This window comes from Oncorhynchus nerka, linkage group LG28 (assembly GCF_034236695.1).
Source record: "Oncorhynchus nerka isolate Pitt River linkage group LG28, Oner_Uvic_2.0, whole genome shotgun sequence".
NCBI classification, from domain to species: Eukaryota; Metazoa; Chordata; class Actinopteri; order Salmoniformes; family Salmonidae; genus Oncorhynchus; species Oncorhynchus nerka.
The window spans coordinates 72,450,666-72,474,963 of record NC_088423.1 but is presented as its reverse complement, the minus strand read 5'-3'; the positions used below and the strand labels follow the sequence as shown (position 1 = coordinate 72,474,963).

Sequence of the window (24,298 nt, the reverse complement as noted above, 5' to 3'; positions counted from 1 at the left end):
TGAATTACACACCTTGTTGCAGGATGCGCTTTACCTCCCCCTATGATATTGATTTTTACCAGCTGGAGCCCTCTACCACCTGAATTACATTTCTACAATCTATTAATACAGCTGGAGCCCTCTACCACCTGAATTACATTTCTATAATCTATTAATACAGCTGGAGGCCTCTACCACCTGAATTACATTTCTACATTCTATTAATACAGCTGGATATGCACTGGCAGTTTAGCACTATGCTGGTAAAGTGCTTTTCTGAAAAGACTGGGTCAGCACGGGCATGTCTCTCTTTCTTTTTTTGAGCCTGAAACCCTCTCAGGTTTGGTCCTGTAACCACCTAGGCTTCTCCTCTCTCCCCTTAAGGGAACTCTGATCAAAGTCATTTCACATATAGGTGATACAATGTCCGATTTATCTCAGTAGTGCCATGTTGTCTCCTCCCACACCCTAAGGACTGTTGGATAACTGTGCTGCCTGGTGGAAATGTCAACACTGGGTAATTTCATGTACCCTCAGATTTGAGTAGTGTTTGTTGTATTCTTGTTATTACAATTTCAAGGCCCATAGTTAGAGATTTTCCTGTACTTTTGTATACTTTTTAGTCAGTACTTCTGAAAGTAGCGCTCAGAAGCCAAAAATGGTCCCAGAAAATGTGTAGATATGTGCATCACGTTATTGCTCTCACTCTGCTGTGTGTGCATCTTGCTAGCTGTCACTCAAAGGAACTTCAGCGAGGAACTTCAGCTCATTGGCTGGAACTCTAATTGTTAGGGGGCTGGCCATACGTGAGGGGAAATTTGGGGAAAATGGGGCTGCACAGCTTCCAGTAAAACCCCCTTCAAACTAGGGATTTGTATAGCAAATTGATGTAAAACAGTCATTCTACTCATAGATTATGCATGTATGAACTACACTTTGACACATCTAGCGCAAAGCGCTAGGTTTAAAATATATATTTATACTTCGCCAAAGTTCTGGAGAATGTCTTAAGAGACATGTACACAACAAATTAAGGGAATGTATCTAGCCACCCAAATGAAGGAAAGGAGCGTTTTGGTGTCTTTTGACAGAGATTAAGTGACTGTAGATTAAGGAGCCTACTGTACTCATGGCCACGAGGGGAGTGGATTTGTGAATAAATGTACATGCTCTCAGAGCATGTGTGAATGGTCGACAGGCAGTCCTGTACAGACAGTCATCCCTCCGAGCCTGCCAGGATCTGTCTAAGTCCTGTGTGAGGTGCTGGGGCCACGACTGTGTGTGATCAGCAGACATGATCCTGATTGTTAGACCCCGCTGGCAGAGGGAGTGTGGCCTTGGGCATGGGCAGAGAAATGCCACAGCAGCCACCAGACGCTGTGTCACCTCACCATCGCACTGGTGTGACAAGGGCTGTGGCTGGAAACTAGTCACTTCTGGCTTAGCATCATGGTAATCCTAAACTACAGTACATAGAGGACCTGCGCTGGGAGTTTGCTATCACAGGCGTACTGACTAGGGTGGGTCTCTTAGAATGTATGGAGTGAGGTGGGGAGGAGAGAGCCAATGATGACTTCTTCTAGAATGATAATGCGTTATAATAAGTAACACAATCACACACTGTATGCCGCAAAGAGTTGCAAAATCTGAGGCTTATTGATTTACAGCACATTATGAATTTTATTGGGCAAAGCTGGGGCTTCCATAGACAGTGGGTCATTGTGAAAAATACCCTCACAGATTTTGAGTGCATGGAGTCTTCAGTGGTTCTGTAGCAGATATCCTTGGTGTGCACGTGCGGATCAGAGGTGTTGTGTTGAAGGCGTGCCAATGACAGGCTGGGGGTCACAGATTGCAGGCTCAGCAGACCTGTTTGATAGCAGCATGAGAGGCCCTTAACAGGATTAGCCATGGAATGAGATGAGGATTTCATTCGGGCAATAAGGCAGAGGACTCAAACAGGGAGTTAAAAGAAAGCGGTTCCATCACCATACCATTCCGACACATTATTCAGATGAGCCATTGTTATTAGAGTGCATGTTGGTCATTAGCAGGTGCTTCATATGATTAATGATCTTCCTCCCTGTTCTTCCTCCATATCTGACTTTGAACTTAGGACCTGATACCGGTGCGATGATAGTTTCTCTCTCTGCTTGATTGACATCCGGCACAGAGTTGGACTCTGTAAATGTTTTGATAGAGGAGTCTTGTCAATTCCCTGGTCTGAAAGTGAATCACCTGTGTCCAGCTCTGCTGATTGGCGTGACAGCTTTCCTCTGGACCTTACCTGTCATAACACAGGGAAGGATGGATTGGAATGTCTCTGCTTGCGTGTGAGTGTGTGTGTGTGTGCTTGCGTGCCAGAAATGGTGGATGAACTATGACCCTTTGGTTGGATTCCAAGCGTGGAGGCAACAATACGCAAATTATTTATGTGTAGAGGAGAATATGTGTGCCTGTTAAGGGTATTGACTGTGATTGGCATATATCCTGATGGTTTCTATTTCTGTCCCTATAGGAGGCTGGACCCCTCTGAGTGCCCTCTCCAGATGGTGTATGACTACCTGGCTGCTATAGGCTACCAGGACCCTCTGCGGGTTCAGAGAGAGGCGGCCAACTCGGACCTCAGCTGCATGATCCGCTTCTACAGTGGTGAGTAGTGACCCAGGGGGCCTGTCTACGGCCATCTGCAGGCCATGATGGGCTCTCCTTCACTGGGCTCTGGCTGGGCTCAGCCAGCTCTGCTGGAACTAGGCCTGGAGCCCTGTCAATGGACCTGGCTCTACAGCTGATCTAAACTGTCAGCTTCTGGGATGGGTCCTGTCGTTCTGATCTATAGCATGTGTGTGTCGGAGTGTTTGTGACGGTGTGTGTATTTTTCCACTATTCTCCCGGCTGCAGGGCTGTTAGCACTACCCTGACTTAATGAAGTAGGCTTCACTCACCTGGATTGGGGTTTATTTTTGCATAATCTTTTTATGCATATAACAGTCTTTGTCACGTTGGGGAGAAATGGTACTCTTTCTAGTATTATCATGCTTTGATAGGTAAGAAAATGATTCATATCTGTTAATATTGTATGTCTGGGTCTGCATACTGTCTGTCTGTTTGCAGGAGCCAAACAGCCTAGGCTTGTTGTACTTTAGCTTTCATACAGGCAGCAAGACACGCCTCTGATCGTGCTGACAGATCTGTCAGAGATTTTGGAGGAGCATTTTGTACTTATAAGAATTCATGTTTTCCACTTAAAGGATTATGCTTTCTCTGTCTGTGCCTCTCTACACGTGAGTGAAGACACTGTCCTAGCTTCAGTATTCAGCTAGTCTCAATTATTCTAGCACATTAAGAGGAATCAAACTGGTTTATCAGGGCCAGAGGGGTAAACTACGAAGCAAGCTAGATCTACTCTAAAGGTAGCCAGCTTCAGTTAGCTTTCCATTCCAGCTCAGGCTTCATCCGTACTACAACGGTGAATGTCCACCTGCGGCTAACTCTAGCTCTTCTCTAGTTGAAAACTGAACCCTTCATTGAGACAATGCTGAAACGTCAATCCATGGGCAAGTCAGTACCACTTTTATTTTTGTCTTTATATATTTTGGCCTTTTTTCTCCCCAATTTCATGATATCAAATTGGTAGTTAGTCTTGTCCCAGCGCTGCAACTCCCGGACGAGAGAGAGGCGACGGTCGAGAGCCATGCATCCTCCGAAAAACAACCCAGCCAAGCCGCACTGCTTCTTGACACACTGCTCGCTTAACCCGGAAGCCAGCCGTGCTAATGTCTCGGAGGGAACACCGTACAGCTGGCAACCGAAGTCAGTGTGCATACGCCCTGCCCGCCACAAGGACTCGCTAGAGTGCAATGGGACAAGGACATCTGGCCGGCCAAGCCCTCCCCTAACCTGGGCGCTGCCTCATGGGTCTCCCGGGATCGAACCCTAGGCTGTAGTGACGCCTCTAGCTCTGCCACGCAGTGCCTAACACTGAACCCAAACCGGCTGCGAGCGTGCGCCATCGTGCCATTGGTTCAGAGTTTGTTTTGATATTTTAACCTGCGTGTCGTGATCGCGTTTGGTGTAGGGGAACAAAATAAATGTATGCACAATGGCGCACGCTCGCAGCCGGTTTGGGTTCAGTGTTAGCCCTTGGCAACGCAGACGCTCGTTGACGCGCGCAATTATTGAATAACATAGATTTCTAAATGTATTTTGCGATGCACGCGACGCGAGCGGTTTAGTCAGGGTATTAGACCCCTACACCACTCGTGAGGTGCCCCGCATTTTAATTTGTGCCGAAATCAAAATGAAAGAAAAGGTATCTTGCAAATTCAGCAGGCTATCATATAAACTAGACTTTTAGATGTGCAGTCTCTATTTTATTATTATGGTGTGGTTATCAATGCACAAGCACCTTTTCCCTCCAATTATAAAATAGTTGTATTGGGTCATACAAAAGTTTAACTGTGCATGAAGTTTCCAATGCATTTGTCATTACTAAATGTGTAATGTGATAGGTATTGTAACATTACTATTTTGAACACACAACACATTTAATTTAATAAAATATTTAATCAGTTTGTCTTCCTCAAATTAACTGGATGATGATGCAATCTTTGCGAGAGGGCGGGAATCTGCTGTCATTGGTCCTCAACTCGCGGCTCAGACACTCAAGATCAATGTAGTTAACTCGTAGTTAGCCTGCCCGGTGCAGGTTAGATCTGAAGGATTTGTTGCCATAGAAATTCACCTGGCTAAAAGGTGAGCAATGTTTGTGGTACTGGTTATTACAAGTTACTCGAGTTGACCAAAGTTACCTTGCTAAGTCCTCAAACTACATTTGTAGTTTTGGTGCTGAGGTGATGTCTGTTTTAAATAATGTTTCCATTGTTTGAACCAGCTTGTATTGTGGTTTGGGTTGCTACTACAACGGTTCAATCCCACATCCTCAAAATGAGGGCCCATGAGTGGCCGCCTTCTCTTCTGGGAAGGGGTTAAGTGACCGCTGCTGGTTCAGCCCTGTGAGGGATTTGTGTCAGACGCAACCCTGGGCGTGGGTAACCTTCATTAGCCCAAACAGCCATACTTCAGGGCCCAGACTGACCATCCTTCTTCCCTGGGCCTGGCGCAGGTTAGCGTTTTTGTAATGGATCTTGTTCTTTAGGCAACTCTGCAGTGGTCACTAGCTGGCACAGCCACAAAGTCATAAAATCTGATTTATAAACCAAACTGTAACCACACTGCTAACCTTAATGCCTAAACCAAACCATAAATGAAGACCAAAGAGCACATTTTCGTTTCCTGAATGTTTACAATATAACCAATTTTGACTTAGGCCAGCTGCAAAGGGGAAATCGCTCAGTTTGAACTCGCTCAGGACAAGACTCATGACAATAAACGTCAACCTGCGGGCCTGGCTGGCAGCGTCACTGCTCTGTCACAGCCCCAACAGTAACTAACTATCCCTGAGTCACTGTGATGTATGGCACCAGATACAGGATGGATGTGGCTGGTTCATTTTAACACACTGGGAGATGTATTTACAATGGTGTGATGTGTCCATATCATTCAGTCACTCTTTCTCTCTCACACACCTCGAGTCTCACACTCCTCCCTCTTTGTGATCCTGGGTGGTAGAGGCAGGTATAATTATCTTATCATTCCTGATAGGCTTTGCTGTAAGGGGAAGAGGAGCGAGGACCTGATGTTCTGTAATGCCTCTCCTATTGATAACCATGCTGGTGCTGAGACTGGCTGGGCCTAGCACTGTGCAGCGCTGAGTCAGTGTCACTATCTGATTGGCAGGGGCCGTGGCCACGCCCATGCTGTGGTGAGAATGACGGAGCGAGAGGGGAAGAAAGCGTGGCCACCATCTCTGGCCAGCATAGCCTTCTCACACTGTCACACATGGTGAAGGAGCCCCTCTCTTCCCATCCACTGACTGGACATGCTCAGGCATTTTTTTGTATTTTTTATTTAACCTTTTATTTAACTAGGCAAGTCAGTTAAGAACAATTTCTTATTTACAATGACGGCCTAGGAACCATGGGATAACTGCTTTGTTCAGGGGCAGAACAACAGATTTTTACCTTTTCAGTTCGTGGATTCAATATAGCAACCGTTGGGCCAATATCCAAACTCTCTAACCACTAGGCTACCTGCCGTCCCTCCACTCTAACCACTAGGCTACCTGCCGCCCCTCCACTCTAACCACTAGGCTACCTGCCGCCCCTCCACTCTAACCACTAGGCTACCTGCCGTCCCTCCACTCTAACCACTAGGCTACCTGCCGCCCCTCCACTCTAACCACTAGGCTACCTGCCGTCCCTCCACTCTAACCACTAGGCTACCTGCCGCCCCTCCACTCTAACCACTAGGCTACCTGCCGTCCCTCCACTCTAACCACTAGGCTACCTGCCGCCCCTCCACTCTAACCACTAGGCTACCTGCCGCCCCTCCACTCTAACCACTAGGCTACCTGCCGTCCCTCCACTCTAACCACTAGGCTACCTGCCGTCCCTCCACTCTAACCACTAGGCTACCTGCCGTCCCTCCACTCTAACCACTAGGCTACCTGCCGTCCCTCCACTCTAACCACTAGGCTACCTGCCGCCCCTCCACTCTAACCACTAGGCTACCTGCCGTCCCATTCACAATACCTCCCAGAGAAATCCTTTTCATTGAACCTTTATTTCTGAGCATACTCAGGCTGTTTCAGTGCATGTACTGTCACTACGTACTATAATACACTAAAACTATAGTTAAAGTGAATGTGCCTTTTTGTATTGAGAATAAAGCATGCCCCTCTTGTCTGTCTGGTTGATATTCTCCGTGCTGTAGCTCTGTTTGTCTGGCTGTCAGCTCTCCAGCACGTTGCAGGCCTCATTCTCAGTCACGGTGTGTAGGCTACAGTGGGAACAGAACAGTGCTGGTCTCTCCCCTGCTCGGCCCAGTCCTGTGAGAGCTGGCTGTGCTGTGCCGTGGTGTTACTGAGCAGAGCAGGCCTGTGGCCCGGAGGTTGGCCAAGCCCTGGGAGAGAGATCCTTCACCTTTTATTAGCTGCTTGTGGGAAAACACAGGAGACACTGGCACCCTGGCATCCTAACTAGGCTAGCAGGGTGGCTGGATTGGATCAGATGAGGACTCATACAGAACTATGGTAAAATGTCTCCACTTTCAACCCATACAGTCATGGGGTAACAAGTCTTTCCACCCACACATCTAAGGGGTTGTTAAAGAGCTCTCCACCCACACAGTGGTGATGAAATAGATGGGCTGTGTTAGTTGGAGAACTCCATAACAACCCTGTGCTGTACATATGTCTTTCTCAGGTGCCTGGCAGCCGTTGTCAGGGGTAACCTAACCTCCTGATTAAGCTGATGAGGGGATCTCTGCCGCAGCTGTAAACAGTACAGCTGTCATATGAAGGGTTTGTCAATATGTTCACGCTTAATGAAGTCTTTTTAAACCCTTTCTAAGGCCTGCATAAAGGCTTCACAAATCAGTTATAAGCATATGTCATTCTATATAAAGGGTGGAATAAGGGTGATCAGTTGTCACATGACAAAGCACCTCTTATCACCCTTAAATAGTTAAGCTTTATACGTAATAAAGTGTGTTGCTATTAAAGTGTGACCATGAATCCTGCATTCACTGGGCTTTGCTGTGCACACCTTTCTAAAATGTGTTGGTATTCACACTGCAGGGGTGTTGAAGGTTTTTTGCTAAGCACAGGTTTATGACTTCCTTCTCTCTTTCCATGTCAGAGAGGTGTTGATAAGGGAACATTGTGTGAGTTATTAAAATACACAAAGCTCTATTTATACAGAAAACTAATCTCCGAATCCCCCCCCCCAAACCACAGCCCTGTTGCCCACTCACAACAGCCTGCTGTGGCGCTCCAATGAGATGAAAACAAACATGGAGGGGGGAGTAAACATGAATAAATGCTGACTTAATAAAGCACTCTCTATGAAAACAACGCTCCAGAGACCTGGGGGGGGCGTACAGCTGCACCTCTGAGGGGGCATGTGAGTCCTGGCGCTGGTCCACTGGGTCTGGCTTCACCTCGACCGGTCCGGACCTGGTTCTGCTGCGGACCTCAGGAGCTCACATCCAGCCTGGGAGCCTTAGTGTCTCAGCAGAGGGGAGTTAATCATATGAGGGCTGACCAAGTTTGTCAACTAATGAGTTATTGATCTGCCGGGATCTTATAAAAAAAATACCAATGAAAATGAAGTAAACCGCGTGGAGGCCCTAAGCTGCGCTGACAGGGGCCACAGCAAACCGTAGGGGGTCCAGCAGCCAGGCCATAGAGGTCACTGGGCTGCTGCTCACACAGGGGTCTTCTGGGTCCCTATTACAGACTCACCCATCTGTAATGGTCAGTGCCTGGAGGAGCAGAAGGAGCGAGATTACAGTACGCTACTTCCTGGTCTCGCTAACTGATGAACTGAATAACAGAGGGAGGGAGAGGAGGAGGGGGTAAGAGAGGGATGGCACGACCAGGAGGAGAGGAAGCGCGCTCCTACTCATGAGAGATATTACACCCCACGGAGCAGCATCTCTGCATCTCTCTACCTTCTCAATATTATATGCAGATCCTAGATGTGGGTCAGCAATCAACTGCTAGAGATTTCCAGTGTCAGACACTGGCACCTCAGCCTTGAGTCACGCAATATCTGGCTTAAAGAGCTGGGTGTCTCGGAGTTGGAGGGGATCCTGCCAGTTTAGATTGGTCTATTTCATTGCAATCTTTATTGGGAAATCACCCCTCATCCTATTGCTGAACCGTAGAGGGATGGGGAAGATGTGCATATCGGGAAATGCTCGCTGGACTTTCTATCTTCCCATTGTTCAGTATCCAGTAAGCACTGCCCCTGTCCCATAGTTCTGTCCTGTCTGACTTGTCTGCATTATTCTGCTGAAGCAGTTTGACATTTCATTGGATTTCCCTAGTATGGAAGCAAGCTTAAGGACTTTATGAATTGCATTTCTCACAGTAAGAATAGGTCACAGAGGGGGCCTGCACGGCTCTGATTTGATGTTATTGCCAAAAATGGCCTGCTGTTCTGATCCTGGGCTGCAGTAAGCTTGTGTTTCTGCCTCCACTGGCCCCCCCACTGCAAGCTAACCTAATCTATGCAATATTCTTCTAGTTCTCCCTGTTGGAGACAACATCAAAGCAGTTGTTCAGTCTGGATGGACGGACGGGGCTGTCTGGAGTCATGTCTGGCTGACAGTTGAAACATGGTCTGGTTTGGGGGATTCTCAGGTTCTGATACTCCATAGGGAAAGTTGATGTGCAAGTGTTGGGTCTATAGAATGCGTTTGGCCCATTGCCACCTCCTTTAACTCTCTCGCTCACTCTGTGTCTCTGTATGGTAGTTTCAAAGCCATAGGGGACACAGTTTGACCTGCCTCACTCCCCTGCCCATCTGGTGACCGTTGAAGTAAGACTTGACCACTGTCGCCAAGACTACCGTCAACAGGAGACAGGGACATTAGAGCTGAGGGGCAGGGGTGTGAGGGGGGTTCACCCAGGACATACACTGCGATCTGTCACTTGTCACTCTGTCCCTGTGGCTTGGCAGTGTCTGAACAGCGGAAGTGGGACTATGTTTAGTGATTAGGCATGTCCTCTCTCTACCCCTGCTGCCGAGGACTCCCACCCTGCTGCTATTGGAACTGCTGCTGGAGTCTAGCCTCAGAGAGAACAGAGTTAAACAACATGTGCCGCTCTGCCAGATCTGTACACATTTTATGACCAATGAGATTGGTCCATATCATAAATCACTGCTGTGGGATTGGCTGACTCCTGCTCAGGGGTGAAGGGTAATTAAACACTCCCCTACATATTTATTTGGACAGTGAAACTAAAACTTTTAATTAGGCTCTATACTGAATTTAAACTTTTAATTTGGCTCATACCCCTCAAAAATGCTAACCTCCCCTGTTAATGGTAATGATGAGAGTTTAGCATGTCTTGGGGGTATGATCTTTGTGCCTTCAACTTTCTCACTCATCATTATTCCACAAAGCAGTTAACCCGCTGTTCCTAGGCCGTCATTGAAAATAAGAATTTGTTCTTAACTGACTTGCCTGGTTAAATAAAGGTAAAATAAAAATAAAAAATTATCCATAATCATGGTAGCATCCACATTAATGTAGAAGTGTATAGAAACATATTGTATTCTTATTTACATTAAGAGACTCAAATGACACAACACTATTTACCATTCATTTCTATTGGGAACAACATAATCTGAAACGCAATCAAAACAAACTGAAAATGCATCCAGCAAGATTGTATCGTATCTAGCGTGATGTAGTCATTGCGTGCTAGGAATATGGGACCAAATACTAAGCTTTTGACTACTTTAATACACACAAGTACATTTTTCCAAATTCTTATGACACCTTCAAATGAGGGGACTAGACACATGATTGCTTTCATTTCTAAACAGTAAAACCAGATCTGTATGAAAATACCCTCAAATTAAAGGTAACATTCTGTACTGTTGCCTCATATGACAAAATGTGATCTCAAATCCAAAATGCTGGAGTATGGAGCCAAACTAAAAGTTATAGCTTCACTATCCAAATACATATGCAGGGGAGTGTAGATGGTGCAGATGTACTAGGCTGGAGCAGACTTTGATTCCAAGTTACTCATCGTTTCCCTGGCAACTCTGACATGGTGGGAAAGCATGCATGTTTGTTTTGGGTGCAGCAGTTTGTCGTGAATGGCTGAGACTTGTTTTCATTGTGATTGAATGAGAGAGTGATTGTCAGAAAGTGTTATTGTTGTGTTAGGAGAGGAAGTTGAAGTGTCAGTGTTCTCCCGATCCGGGGCACACTGCAAACATTAGTGGGGTTGTCTTTCGTTTATTTATTTTTATTTTTTTAACCTTTATTTAACAAGGCAAGTCAGTTAAGAACAAATTCTTATTTTCAATGACGGCCTAGGAACAGTGGGTTAACTGCCTGTTCAGGGGCAGAACGACAGATTTGTACCTTGTCAGCTCGGGGGTTTAAACTTGCAACCTTCCGGTTACTAGTCCAACGCTCTAACCACTAGGCTACCCTGCCACCCCTGTTGCATTGCTACAGGGTGTTGGCAGGTACGTACTTTCATTATCATCTCATTCTATCAGAATGACGGGGAATACAAGATCATTCTAAAGCAATAAGGCCTGAGGGGGATACAGCCCTTAGCAGTGGCACAGTATATTGGCCATATACCACAAACCCACAAAGTGCCTTATTGCTATTATACACTGGTTACCAATGTATTTAGAGCAGTAAAAACACATGTTTTGTCATACCCGTGGTATGCGTTCTGCACCACTGTTAAAGAATGAATAAACAATCTTAAATTATCATTTGTATGTTTTGTGAACGTTTCAGGTCTGTTTGCTGGGTGTTTGAGCTGTGCTGACTGTTGTAAATGGTTGTACATTAAAGCCTAATGCAACAGGAAAAAAAGTTGTGCCTTTCTCAGATGTGTGACAATTGCTTACCATTGGTGATGAGGCCCCATCTGAGATACTGCGAATGTAATGAGTCTATATTATCAATTATAAACGGGGTGGTTCGAGGTCTGAATTCTGATTGGCTGACAGCCGTGGTATATCAGACCGCATACCACGGGTATGACAAAACATGTGTTTTTACTGCTCTAAATACATTGGTAACCAGTGTATAATAGCAATAAGGCACTTTGTGGGTTTGTGGTATATGGCCAATATACTGTGCCACTGCTAAGGGCTGTATCCAGGCACTCTGTGTTGCGTGGCGCTTAAAAACAGCCCTAAGCTGTGGTATATTGGCCATACGCCACCCCCCTCAGGCCTTATTGCTTTAGAATGATCTTGTATTCCCGTCATTCTGATAGAATGAGATGATAATGAAAGTACGTACCTGCCAACACCCTGTAGCAATGCAACAGTATAGACTGTGGGTATTTACACACAACCATGTTACAGTTAATGAGAGTGACATTTTTCCATGGCCAGAGCAGGGAGAGCAGAGCACAGCTCAGTGTCTCTGTGCGTTCAATTATTTCAGCGTAATGCTGCTCTGTGCAGAGGCCCGCTTCTCAGATTTGGAGTCGAGTCCAGGGGGATGTCCAATTTAGAAATGCTTGTTGACATCCTGCGTGATAGTCAGAAGATCTCGAAGTAGAATTGATTTGAAGTTTTTTTTTAGGGCTATACTTCGTTTAAAATAGCACTGATTTGTCCTTGAGCTACATTCTGCTGCAGTCTCTCAAAATGCAATCAAACCCCCAAATATTGAGTGACTTTCACTTTCTTCTTATTGCTGTAGAAAACGCTAACTCTAGTTAGAAGCGGTGTTTTCAGTATGGCCCTCTGGCTCCATTGTTCAGAGAGGGATTACATCTGTAGTGTTTCTGGGGGTTGTTCCAGCTTGGGTCATCACTGTGCGCTAACTACAAACACTATCAACCATTCCCTCTCTCACAACCCACTGCACCAGAATCCACACTATTTATAATAATGAAGCAGTGTTTTTCCTGTGTTAGTGTGATGGTGGAGGTGACAATGCGAAGTGGGACTGAGCCAGTAGTCTGAGATTGTATTGACGTGCCTTATTGGCGTGCTGTGTTCTTGGATAATTTCACATTGAGGTGGAAAGAACATGGAGGTGATTATTAGGTGTTTAATTCAGTTGGATGGTGAGATGAGTTGAAGAGATTTTGGGTTGGCTGGTAAGCAGCAGTTCATTGGGGATAGAATGGAATGAGTGTGTGGATGAGGGAGGAATGTGGCTGTTTGTAGTGGATTTGCTGTGGGGCCAGTGGGAGAGAGCGTCCTGTCTGCTCGTGTCTTCCTGGCTGTATGTGGAGCCCCTACAGGGCTACAAGTCTGCCTTTGATAGGTCAGCCTCCTTCTACTTCACTGAGACAGACACATAGAGGACAGGGCAATGATGCAGCTCTCCCCCCTCTCTCTTTATCCCTCTTTCCCTCTCGATTGCTCTTCCCCTCTCCCTCTCCTTCTAAGGCTGGCTGCCCTTGCCCCCGAGTGCCTTTGTGCTGGAGCTGAGGTACTCTGGTCCTCTTGTCTCTGACAGAGGGGAAGCCCGGGGATCAGAAACCACTATTGATCCCCAGCCAGCGCCAGCGGCCCAGTTTGCTGTCAGAGGCCATTGTCTTGTTCATTATGGGTTTTCCAGACAGCACAAAATCAATCAGCCTGACTTCATTTTGATCCCTGGCTGCCACTGACGTGCAAGAGAAGAAAGAAAAGGGCCGAGAGAGCGAGGACATGTCTGCCTGCCTCTGGGAGGTGGTATTAAGGAAAACGCAGATCTTGTTATTTCAAGGGAAATTGAAAAAAAAAAGCTGTGTGCCCTTTGAGCTTATTTGACCACACTTTAACCTGAGTGTACTTGAGGCCTGCTGGGGAGGCCTGCTGTTTGTGTCCTTCAGAAGCAGCATACTCAGGCTGCAACACTAGCCTCACCTCCCTGCTACATAATTTGATTGAAACGAGGGTTTTAATGTGACAAAAGCCTGACTCATTCATCAACCTGACTGATGGATCAGGGTTAGAGCATCTCTGAGAACAATCGCAAAGTCGTGTGTGTGTTAATGAAAAGGGGAGACTGATCAAACGCTAGGGACACCTTGAGTTGAGCCAATGAATGCTCACCTGTATCACCTGGTGTTTTGATCAACCTTGTCAGCAGCCTAGACATGCAGAGCCCCGCGATCTCTGATCAGATGTTAGAGGGAGTGACACTCACACCTTTAATCTCTACCATGGATGAAGCAATAGATTATAAAGCCTTCAAACTATCTTTAGATTCCATCCAGCGAATAAATGGGTTTTGATACGTTATTACAGTGTGTCATAGCAGATGTTAAGCATGCTCTAGAGATATCAACTCTCTATGTGGAGGATAATGAGACTATAGGCTGGGTTGATCTGCTGACATAAGAACACTTCCAGGAAGAGATGTCCTATTCATTGACTAATGCATAGGTGACATCATCGTGACCTGTTGATATCAGTGTGACTTCATGTTCTGGCAGAGTCTAGCCCTCTCCTTGTCTTTGTTTCTTAATAACACTACCCCTTTTGAGAACATATGGTATTAATTAACGTAATGTTTCTACAGGGAATGGGTGGGATGTACAGTGGGGCAAAAAAAGTATTTAGTCAGCCACCAATTGTGCAAGTTCTCCCACTTAGAAAGATGAGAGAGGCCTGTAATTTTTATCATAGGTACACTTCAACTATGACAAAATTAGGAAAAAGAATCCAGAAAATCGCCTTGTAGGATTTTAATGAATTTATTTGCAAATTATGGTGGAAAATAAGTATTTGGTCAATAACAAAAGTTTATCTCAATACTTTGTTAGATCCCCTTTGTTGGCAATGGCAGAGGTCAAACGTTTTCTGTAAGTTTTCACAAGGTTTTCACACACTGTTGCTGGTATTTTGGCCCATTCCTCCATGCAGATCTCCTCTAGAGCAGTGATGTTTTGGGGCTGTTGCTGGGCAACACGGACTTTCAACTCCCTCCAAAGATTTTCTATGGGGTTGAGATCTGGAGACTGGCTAGGCCACTCCAGGACCTTGAAATGCTTCTTACGAAGCCACTCCTTCATTGCTCGGGCGGTGTGTTTGGGATCATTGTCATGCTGAAAGACCCAGCCACATTTCATCTTCAATGCCCTTGCTGATGGAAGGAGGTTTTCACTCAAAATCCCACGATACATGGCCCCATTCATTCTTTCAACTCAGCATTCTTTCTCCTCCAAACACGACGAGTTGAGTTTTTACCAAAAAGTTATATTTTGGTTTCATCTGACCAGATGACATTCTCCCAATCTTCTTCTGGATCATCCAAATGCTCTCTAGCAAACTTCAGACGGGCCTGGACATGTACTGGCTTAAGCAGGGGGACACGTCTGGCACTGCAGGATTTGAGTCCCTGGCGGCGTAGTGTGTTACTGATGGTAGGCTTTGTTACTTTGGTCCCAGCTCTCTGCAGGTCATTCACTAGGTCCCCCCGTGTGGTTTTGGGATTTTTGCTCACCGTTCTTGTGATCATTTTGACCCCACGGGGTGAGATCTTGCGTGGAGCCCCAGATCGAGGGAGATTATCAGTGGTCTTGTATGTCTTCCATTTCCTAATAATTGCTCCCACAGTTGATTTCTACAAACCAAGCTGCTTACCTATTGCAGATTCTGTCTTCCCAGCCTGGTGCAGGTCTACAATTTTGTTTCTGGTGTCCTTTGACAGCTCTTTGGTCTTGGCCATAGTGGAGTTTGGAGTGTGACTGTTTGAGGTTGTGGACAGGTGTCTTTTATACTGATAACAAGTTCAAACAGGTGCCATTAATACAGGTAACGAGTGGAGGACAGAGGAGCCTCTTAAAGAAGAAGTTACAGGTCCAGAAATCTTGCTTGTTTGTAGGTGACTAAATACTTATTTTCCACCATAATTTGCAAATCAATTTATTAAAAATCCTACAATGTGATTTTCTGGATTTTTGTCTTCTCATTTTGTCTGTCATAGTTGAAGTGTACCTATGATGAAAATTACAGGCCTCTCTCATCTTTTTAAGTGGGAGAACTTGCACAATTGGTGGCTGACTAAATACTTTTTTGCCCCACTGTATGTGCTCTGTGTACGTACAGTATGTGTGTGTGATAGTGTATTCGGAAAGTATTCAGACCCCTTGACTTTTTCCATATTTTGTTACGTTACAGCCTTATTGTAAAGTTGATTTAATTGTTATTTCCCCCTCATCAATCTACACACAAGGCTCCACAATGACAAAGCAAGAACAGGTTTTTAGAAATTTTTGCAAATGTATTAAAATTAAAAACTGAAATACCACATTTACATAAGTATTCAGACCCTTGACTCAGTACTTTGTTGAAGCACCTTTGGAAGTGATTACAGCCTTGAGTCTTCTTGGGTATGACGCTACAAGCTTGGCACACCTGTATTTGGGAAGATTCTCCCATTCTTCTCTGCAGATCCTCTCAAGCTCTGCCGGGTTGTATGGGGAGCGTCAGATGTTCGATCGGGTTCAAGTCCGGGTTCTGGCTGGGCCACTCACAGATATTCAGAGACTTGTCCAGAAGCCACTCCAGACTTTTCTTGGCTGTGTGCTTAGGGACGTTGTCCTGTTGGAAGGTGAACCTTCGCCCCCCCCCAGTTTGAGGTCCTGAGCGCTCTGGTGCAGGTTTTCATCAAGGATCTCTGTACTTTGCTCTGTTCATCTTTCCCTCAACCTTGACCAGTCTCCCAGTCCCTGCTGCTGAAAAACCTCCCCACAGCATGATGCTGCCACCACCATGCTTCACCGTAGGGATGGTGCCAGGTTTCCTTCAGACATGGCGCTTGGCATTCAGGCCAAAGAGTTCAATCTTGGTTTCATCAGACAAGATACTTTTGTTTCTCATGGTCAGAGTCATTTAGGTGCCTTTTGGCAAACTCCAAGTGGGCTGTCATGTGCCTTTGGCCAGACGGAAGCCACTCCTCAGTAAATCTACCATAAAGGCCTGATTGGTGGAGTGCTGCAGAGATGGTTGTCCTTCTGGACGGTTCTCCCATCTCCACACAGGAACTCTGGAGCTCTGTCAGAGTGACCATCAAGTTCTTGGTCACCTCCCTGACCAAAGCCCTTCTCCCCTGGTGGCTCAGTTTGGCCAGGCAGCCAGCTCTAGGAAGAGTCTTGGTGGTTCCAAACGTCTTCCATTTAAGAATGATGGAGGCCGCTGTGTTCTTGGGGACGTTCAATGCAGCAGAAATGTTTTGGTACCCTTCCCCCTCAACACAATCCTGTCTCGGAGCTCTACGGACAATTCCTTCGACCTCACAGCTTGGTTTTTGCTCTTACATGCACTGTTAAATGTGGGACCTTTATATAGACAGGTGTGTGCCTTTCCAAATCATGTCCAATCAATTTAATTTACCACAGGTGGACTCCAATACAGTTGTAGAAACATCTCAAGGATGATCAATAGAAAAAGGATGCACCTGAGCCTAATTATGAGTCTCATAGCAAAGCGTCTGAATACTTATGTAAATAAGGTATTTGTTTTGAATAAATTAGAAAAAATGTCTTAACCTGTTTATGCTTTGTCATTATGGGGATGTTGTGTGTAGATTGATGAGGAAGACAATTCATTTAATCAATTTTAGAACAAAATGTGGGAAGAGTCAAAGGGTCTGAATACTTTCTGAATGCAGTGTATGTGACCATGTTCTTTAACTAACCCCTCTCCTCCCCAGAGTGTCCAGTGAACGCGGACCAGCAGGAGCGAACCCTGTTGACGGGCGTGTTCAGCGTCAGGAAGGGAAAGACCCAGCTGCACAAGTGGGCAGAGCGCCAGGTCCTCCTGTGTGGAACCTGTCTGATTGTGGCCTCCGTCAAAGATAGCCTGACGGGGAAGATGCACATCCTGCCCCTGGTGGGGGGAAAGGTGAAGGGTTAGAGATCAGGGGTTGGAGAGATTTTTTCCAAGCCCACACATTCCCCAGGGGTCAAAGAGAGACAGAGACAACAGCAGATCACAGATACAACAACACAGCTGGGACTGACAGACGGACAGCGGGATGCACTGTACAGCACAATGAGAAGGGAGCAAATACATACATGCTGTGTTTACACAGGCAGCTCAATTATGATATTTTTCCCAATCATTGGCCAAAGAGCTGATTTGATTGGTCAAACAACCAATTAGTTTTAAAAAGATAAGAATTGGGCTGCCTGTGTAAATGCAGCCATAGACATGCACATTCAGGCACACTTAAGTGTCTCTGCCTTATATGGATGGAGCCAGTAGACACCATAATGCCTTATAATAGTTTCTTTGGAACATCAGTGGCTGTGTCTGTCCTCCTCAACATCTCTGTTCTGTATGTTCAGGTGGAGGAGGTGAAGAGGAGACAGCACTGTCTGATGTTCAGCTCAGCCGGACCTCAGGCCCAGACATACTTTGTTAACTTCGACACACTGGCAGACTATCAGAGGTGGCATCGGCAGGCTTCAAAAGTAAGTGTGTTTACCTGTCAGAGTTGTTATGTAGGACAATCTGTGTGCCAAAGCTTTGTGTTTGTTTTCTCCGATCAATTATGCAAGGTGTCTGTCAGGAAACACAGTGAGGGGTTGTCCTGGTTGGTTCCTCTGGGCTGGGATTCAGAGTGTACAGTGTGCTGAGAGGGCAGAGTTACAGAGTGCCCACTACCTGGCCTGTCCTCCAATCAGAGTCCTGCTGTGGACCACATGTGACCTCTGTGATTGGCTCTACTGCGACGACAGAGGACCAGCAGTGTCTGGCTTTGATTAAACAACTGGCTAGGAGGGTGTATGGGTTATTGATTGTGTCTGTGTTTCTGTGTGCTTGCACATGGGACTCAGTACAACTATATGGGGCGGCAGGTAGCCTAGTGAGCGTTGGACTAGTAACCGAAAGGTTGCTAGATCGAATCCCCGAGCTGACAAGGTAAAGATCTGTCATTCTGCCCCTGAACAAGGCAGTTAACCTACTGTTCCTAGACCATCATTGTAAATAAGAATGTGTTCTTAACTGACTTGCCTAGTTTAATAAAGGTTAAAAAAAAATTGTGTCCTCAGCCCCTCTCTCTGTCCCTCCCTGACAGCTCTGCTCCTCTCGCTGTGCCTCTAATTTCGAAATTAATGGTCATTGTGTCCCAGCCCCTTACTGGGCCCTAACGAGCTCTGTGAATGCCTCCATCCAGGCACACAATGAGCTCTGTGAATGCCTCCATCCAGGCACACAATGAGCCGTGGAGAAAAAAGGCAACTGAAAAATGAAAATCCAATTAGTAGTAGATCCATGTCAAGGAGCTCTCTCTCACTCTCTCTCCAGCTCTCTCTCCTCACTACCTACCTACCTATCACTGTGGTGCGGATCACTGAGCTGGAGTGGCCCTGTTACTATGGGAGCAGTTTAGGAGAGTTAGACATCAGAGGTTCCTATGGCGACATGATTGGCTGGAGATGAAGACAGAGAGAGAGAGAGGGGAGGGAAGGCTGAAGAAGAGAGTGGGAGAAATAGAGAGAGATGAAGGGGGAGTGAGAGGGAGAAATAAAGAGAGATGTAGGGGGTGAGAGAGAAGAGAGAAAGAAAAATAGAGATGTAGGGGGAGTGAGAGAGAAGAGGGAGAAAGAGAGCGATGTAGTGGGAGTGAGAGAGAAGAAGAGAGAGAGAGATTTAGGGGGAGTGAGAGAGAAGATGCTTTGAGATGAAGGCAGAGAGGTGAGGTGGGGCTGAGATTTATTTTTTAAATCTTTATTTAACAAGGCAAGTCAGTTAAGAACAAATTCTTATTTTCAATGACGGCCTAGGAACAGTGGGCGAACTGCTTTCTTCAGGGGCAGAACGACAATTGTTTTTACCTTGTCAGCTCGTGGATTCGATCTTACAACCTTTCGGTTACTAGTCCACTAGGCTACCTGCCGCCCCAGATTAAGAGATGAAGATGGAGGGGAGGATTGAGATAGAGAAAGGACTGGAGGGGCAGAGAGAGATGAGGGGAGAAGAATTAGAGGAAGAGTGGATAAGATGGTGGATTTGGGGCAATACTCATGCCAGGCTGGACACAATCAAGCCCTTGTTTCAGTGTGTGTTTCTGAATCAGTGGGGGGGGCTGTGCTGGCTGGCTAATGGCTCCTTGCTCTGACAGTGGCCTGTATGTGAGTAGTTGAGCCTGGTGAGTGGCCTTGTGGCGTGCCCAGTTCCTCCCAGACAGAAAGGCTTTTGGAGGCTGTCTGAATGCACACAGGGAGGAGGGGGTCATCTTCCACAGCCACACACACTGGACATTAAGAGCTCCCACTACTGCCTAGCTGGCCTCTACCCCACAGGCTGCTCTCCTCTCTCAGGCCAGTCAACATGCAGGTCACTTCCCCAGCCTTTCTGTCTATTTCAATCTCTTTTCTCTCTCATTTCTCCTTCTCTCTCTCTCTCCTTCTCTCTCAAATCTCTTCATCTGTTTCTCTCTGACCAGCGCTGAATGGCCTTTTAACAGCCAGCTGATGAGTACTCTAAGATTTTGTCTTTGTTTATCCCTAAAAGCAATGATGTGACGACATGCTTTGCTGGGCAACCAATCTATTTCCTGGGGTGTTGCACAGTATGCAGTCCTGTGGTGGATTGAAGCGAGCATGTTTTCAGACTGAGAAATGTGTTAAGCTACAACCCCCAGACAGACAGTGTCCTCCCTGTGCTGACAACTATACAGTCTATCTTTTCAGAGCTGAAGGAAATGCTGTTCAGCTGCATTCTGCACATGTAGATAAGTGAGCAATGACTGTGTGAGCACAGCCAATGAAACGCAGTGTCGGGACTGGGAGAGCAGAACAGTGCAAAGAATCTAGACTAAAATCCGATTTAGTCAGGGGTGAAAGTAAGCCAGAGTGGTCCAGTACGGAGTCCTGGCCAAATGAATAGGAAGGGTCCACTGTCCCGGTAAAACATGAGCCTGTCATAGTAATTCAAACAGATTCCAAGAAAACTGTAGGCTATTACACTATTTATCATTAGTCATGTGAAAGATTTGCGTATTGACTTGAAGAGGTGTGGAATAGTGCCGTTTGGTTCGACGATAGCACTGAAATTTAATGAAGGACAATCACAGAATGCCAGTTGTAAGACTTTGGTGTTTTGTAACGGATATCTCTTTGCGTTTATCAAATGGCGGGTGCACAGGGCACTTGTATGGATGCCAGAATGATAGTTGGAATAGTGTGTGTTCAGGGGCACAACAACAGATTTTTACCTTGTCAGCTCGGGGATTCGATCTAGCAACCTTTCGGTTATTGGCCCAACGCTCTAACCACTAGGCTACCTGCCGACCGAAAACGGAAGTAACCGAAACGGAAGTCCGGATGGAAGTCTGGACACTGAATGTAGGCTACATATGTAGCATATTATAATGTCAACTCCTGCAGAATTGTGTTCCTTGCAGTAAAATGATAGACCAAATCTACATATTTGTTTCGGGAACAGGAGTGGCAAAATATGATTCAAATGTGTGTTTAGGGACCGTGCTGTGTAGCCTAGATGTGCAATTTCTTTCAGCGACATAGAAGCTCAAAGTATTCCATTTTCAACCACATAAAATATACATCAAAGACTAATTGAAATACTATCAGAACTCCTATTAAATTAATAGGGATTCTATGTAATTCTACGATTAGGACTATAAACAATTTTAAAAGCACTTTCACACACAGGAGGTTCCGTTCCGGGAAGAAATGAAATCTACTTTCACCCCTGGATATACACAGCACTCATTGTGAGGATCATGATTAAGTACCACACACATCTGTGGAGTTCATGCTGCCAACTCTACTAGACCACAACACTAGAGCTGTGTGAACATCCTGTTTTGTTATGGACTCAACAACATGACCTTATCAGTATTCCTTTGTTTATAATGCTCCATAAATCATTCTGTAATGCTGAAGACAGTGTATGAATCCAACTTCCCTTCTGTGAAATGATCATTATTGAACCGACTCAACCTTTTTTAATTAAAGTTGCCTTCTTTAATGAAAGTGTGTGTGTGTGTGTGTGTGCAAACCTCATTTGCTCCATGCAGGTGGTTTCTGGTCAAAACCTGATTTATGACCATGCTGGGAAAAACCTTGTTCTATTATCACTAAGCTTCAACAAAAAAACAATTTGGGAGCAGTAAACAGTAAACAGACATGTCCTGTGTTTGCAGGTGGTTTCTCAGACCATCAGCCTGGTGGATCTGTCATGCTACAGTCTGGAGGAGGTGCCAGAGTACCTGTTCTACAGCCAGGACCTCACCCATCTCAACCTCCGACACAACTTCATGTCCCTGCAGGGCCCCGGAGGACTGCTCAACCTCCCCAGGTAAATACACTCTCTCACCAGGCGGGGCAGCACCCAGCCACTGACACACCTTATTCAGGAAACCCCTACCTAATACTAAGTCCAAACATGCCAAGCAAAACCTGTAGCCCAATACCAATCCTGCCAAATCTCCCAACAAAACCTGCCCAGTAACACACTTACCTCAATACTAAATCTTCATCTGTCCACAGATATACTTGTCCTCCCTGTTACAATGCAATGTGTGGTCGTGTTACAACACAGTCTGACCGTATTACCCAAATGCATTATGTAAGCATGTCATATGATTTTCTGCAACTACGTACATTGTTTATCACAGATCTTGTTTTATGGTCTAGTCGGTGCTGATACGTTTTCCTGACTGTATATCTTTTGTTTGTGGTCGATGCTCAGAGACAGTGGTTCAGCCTGCATATTATCTTGTGGAGAGGCAAGAAGCTCAGTGTCCACTCCTATGGTCCAACTGAAGCATATTTGAACAAGCTGGCATTCTCAAAAGAGATAATGCTATTAAATGTTAATGATCTACTACCCTCTGTAGTATTTCCTGTTGTAAGGCAAGCATTACAGGAAGGGCCAAGATGGAATAAGTGGTGTACGTGTGTGAAGGGCTGTGGAATGAACACATTCTAGAGGATCTACTGTGGCGGGTAGCTGAGAGGAATAAAATGTACACATCACTGCCTCTCTCTCTCTCTCTCTCTCTCTCTCTCTCTCGCTCTCTCTCTCTCTCTCGCTCTCTCTCTCTCTCTCTGTCACTCTCTCTCTCTCTCTCTCTCTCTCTCTCTCTCTCTCTCTCTCTCTCTCTCTCTGTGTCACTCTCTCTGTCACTCTCTCTCTCTCTGTCACTCTCTCTGTCACTCTCTCTCTCTCTCTGTCACTCTCTCTGTCACTCTCTCTCTCTCTCTGTCACTCTCTCTCTCTCTCTCTCTGTCACTCTCTCTCTCTGTCACTCTCTCTGTCACTCTCTCTCTCTGTCTCTCTCTCTCTCTCTCTGTCACTCTCTCTCTCTGTCACTCTCTCTCACTCTCTCTCTCTCTCACTCTCTCTCTCTCTCTCTCTGTCACTCTCTCTCTCTGTCACTCTCTCTGTCACTCTCTCTCTGTCACTCTCTCTCTCTGTCTCTCTCTGTCACTCTCTCTCTCTGTCACTCTCTCTCTCTCTCTGTCACTCTCTCTCTCTCTGTCACTCTCTCTCTCTGTCACTCTCTCTCTCTCTCTCTCTGTCACTCTTTCTCTCTCTCTCTGTCACTCTCTCTCTGTCACTCTCTCTCTGCCACTCTCTCTCTCTCTCTCTGTCACTCTCTCTCCTTTTTCTCTCTCTCTCTCTCTCTCTCCCTGTCACTCTCTCTCTCTCTCTGTCACTCTCTCTCTGTCACTCTCTCTCTGCCACTCTCTCTCTCTCTCTCTCTCTCTCTCTCTTTTCTCTCTCTCTCTATCTTTCTCCTTTTCTCTCTCTCTGTGTGTGTCTGTCACTCCCTCTATCTGTATATTTAGACTCCGAGCAGGCCTAGGAGAGTGAGGGAGGCTGGGGGGGGGTTATGTGCTCTAACATGTGGTGTGACTCACAGCGGCCACCTCCATCCCCCATCCGTTCTGCATCACTTCATTCACTGAAATGCTTGTATTGGTACTTTTTGTGTTTGAAATGGGGTTTTGATATGGATATGATACTCACCGGTCCGTGAAGAGGAAATGAAAATGTGAACAGCCCGTAGTAACAAGGACACAAATTCCAATGGAGCGATTTAAGATGAACGAGACTACAGGAGCCAACGCAATGAGCTCACAAAATACATCTCTTTTTATAATCAGACTTGTCGCAACAAGCAAAGCGTTGCGTTTGGTCATTCATTGAACATGTCAGAAAAGCCAGCTCCAGTTTTTCAAACCCTCTCTTTCTCCCCAGGTTTTCCCAGCTGAAGAGCCTGAACCTTTCGCATAACCGCCTGGGAGTGTTTCCAGAGTCTGTCTGTGAGATCCTCACCCTGACAGAGCTCAACCTCTCCTGTAACGGCATGAACACTGTCCCCGCACAGATAGGCAACCTCCAGAGGTAAGACAGTCACACACATACACCCTGTATCAGTCCGCCAAAAATATATCTTCTTTTCATTTTGGCGTAGAGTACATTCTAACATTCCCTCTCTAGCTGTGTTGGGTAGGGTGTAATTCCATGGTGGTCAGTATGAGTATCAGTTCCTCTATGTACTGGATGTTGGGTTGGACATGTTGTGCTGTTAGGTGCAGAACACTCCACTCGCCCCGCTGCTCTGCTGGGTGCAGAACACTCCACTCGCCCCGCTGCTCTGCTGGGTGCAGAACACTCCACTCGCCCCGCTGCTCGCCTCTCCACATTAGCCCCTTTCTGGCCACATGAGCCCACATCCTCCTCTTAGCAATGAATCATTATCAAGCATGTTA

The 24,298-nt window shown here is 46.0% G+C and overlaps 1 protein-coding gene across 1 annotated transcript in view; it reads left to right on the top strand.

The window, feature by feature from the left end:
* Positions 1 to 24,298, top strand: part of LOC115112750 (PH domain leucine-rich repeat-containing protein phosphatase 2-like) — a 51,950-nt gene that overhangs the window by 7,143 nt on the left and 20,509 nt on the right. The window contains exons 3-7 of the mRNA XM_065013081.1: positions 2,498 to 2,631; positions 17,257 to 17,447; positions 17,894 to 18,019; positions 21,721 to 21,875; positions 23,784 to 23,930. Of these exons, the coding sequence (XP_064869153.1) occupies positions 2,498 to 2,631; positions 17,257 to 17,447; positions 17,894 to 18,019; positions 21,721 to 21,875; positions 23,784 to 23,930 (753 nt within the window). The remainder of the gene's footprint in view (positions 1 to 2,497; positions 2,632 to 17,256; positions 17,448 to 17,893; positions 18,020 to 21,720; positions 21,876 to 23,783; positions 23,931 to 24,298) is intronic.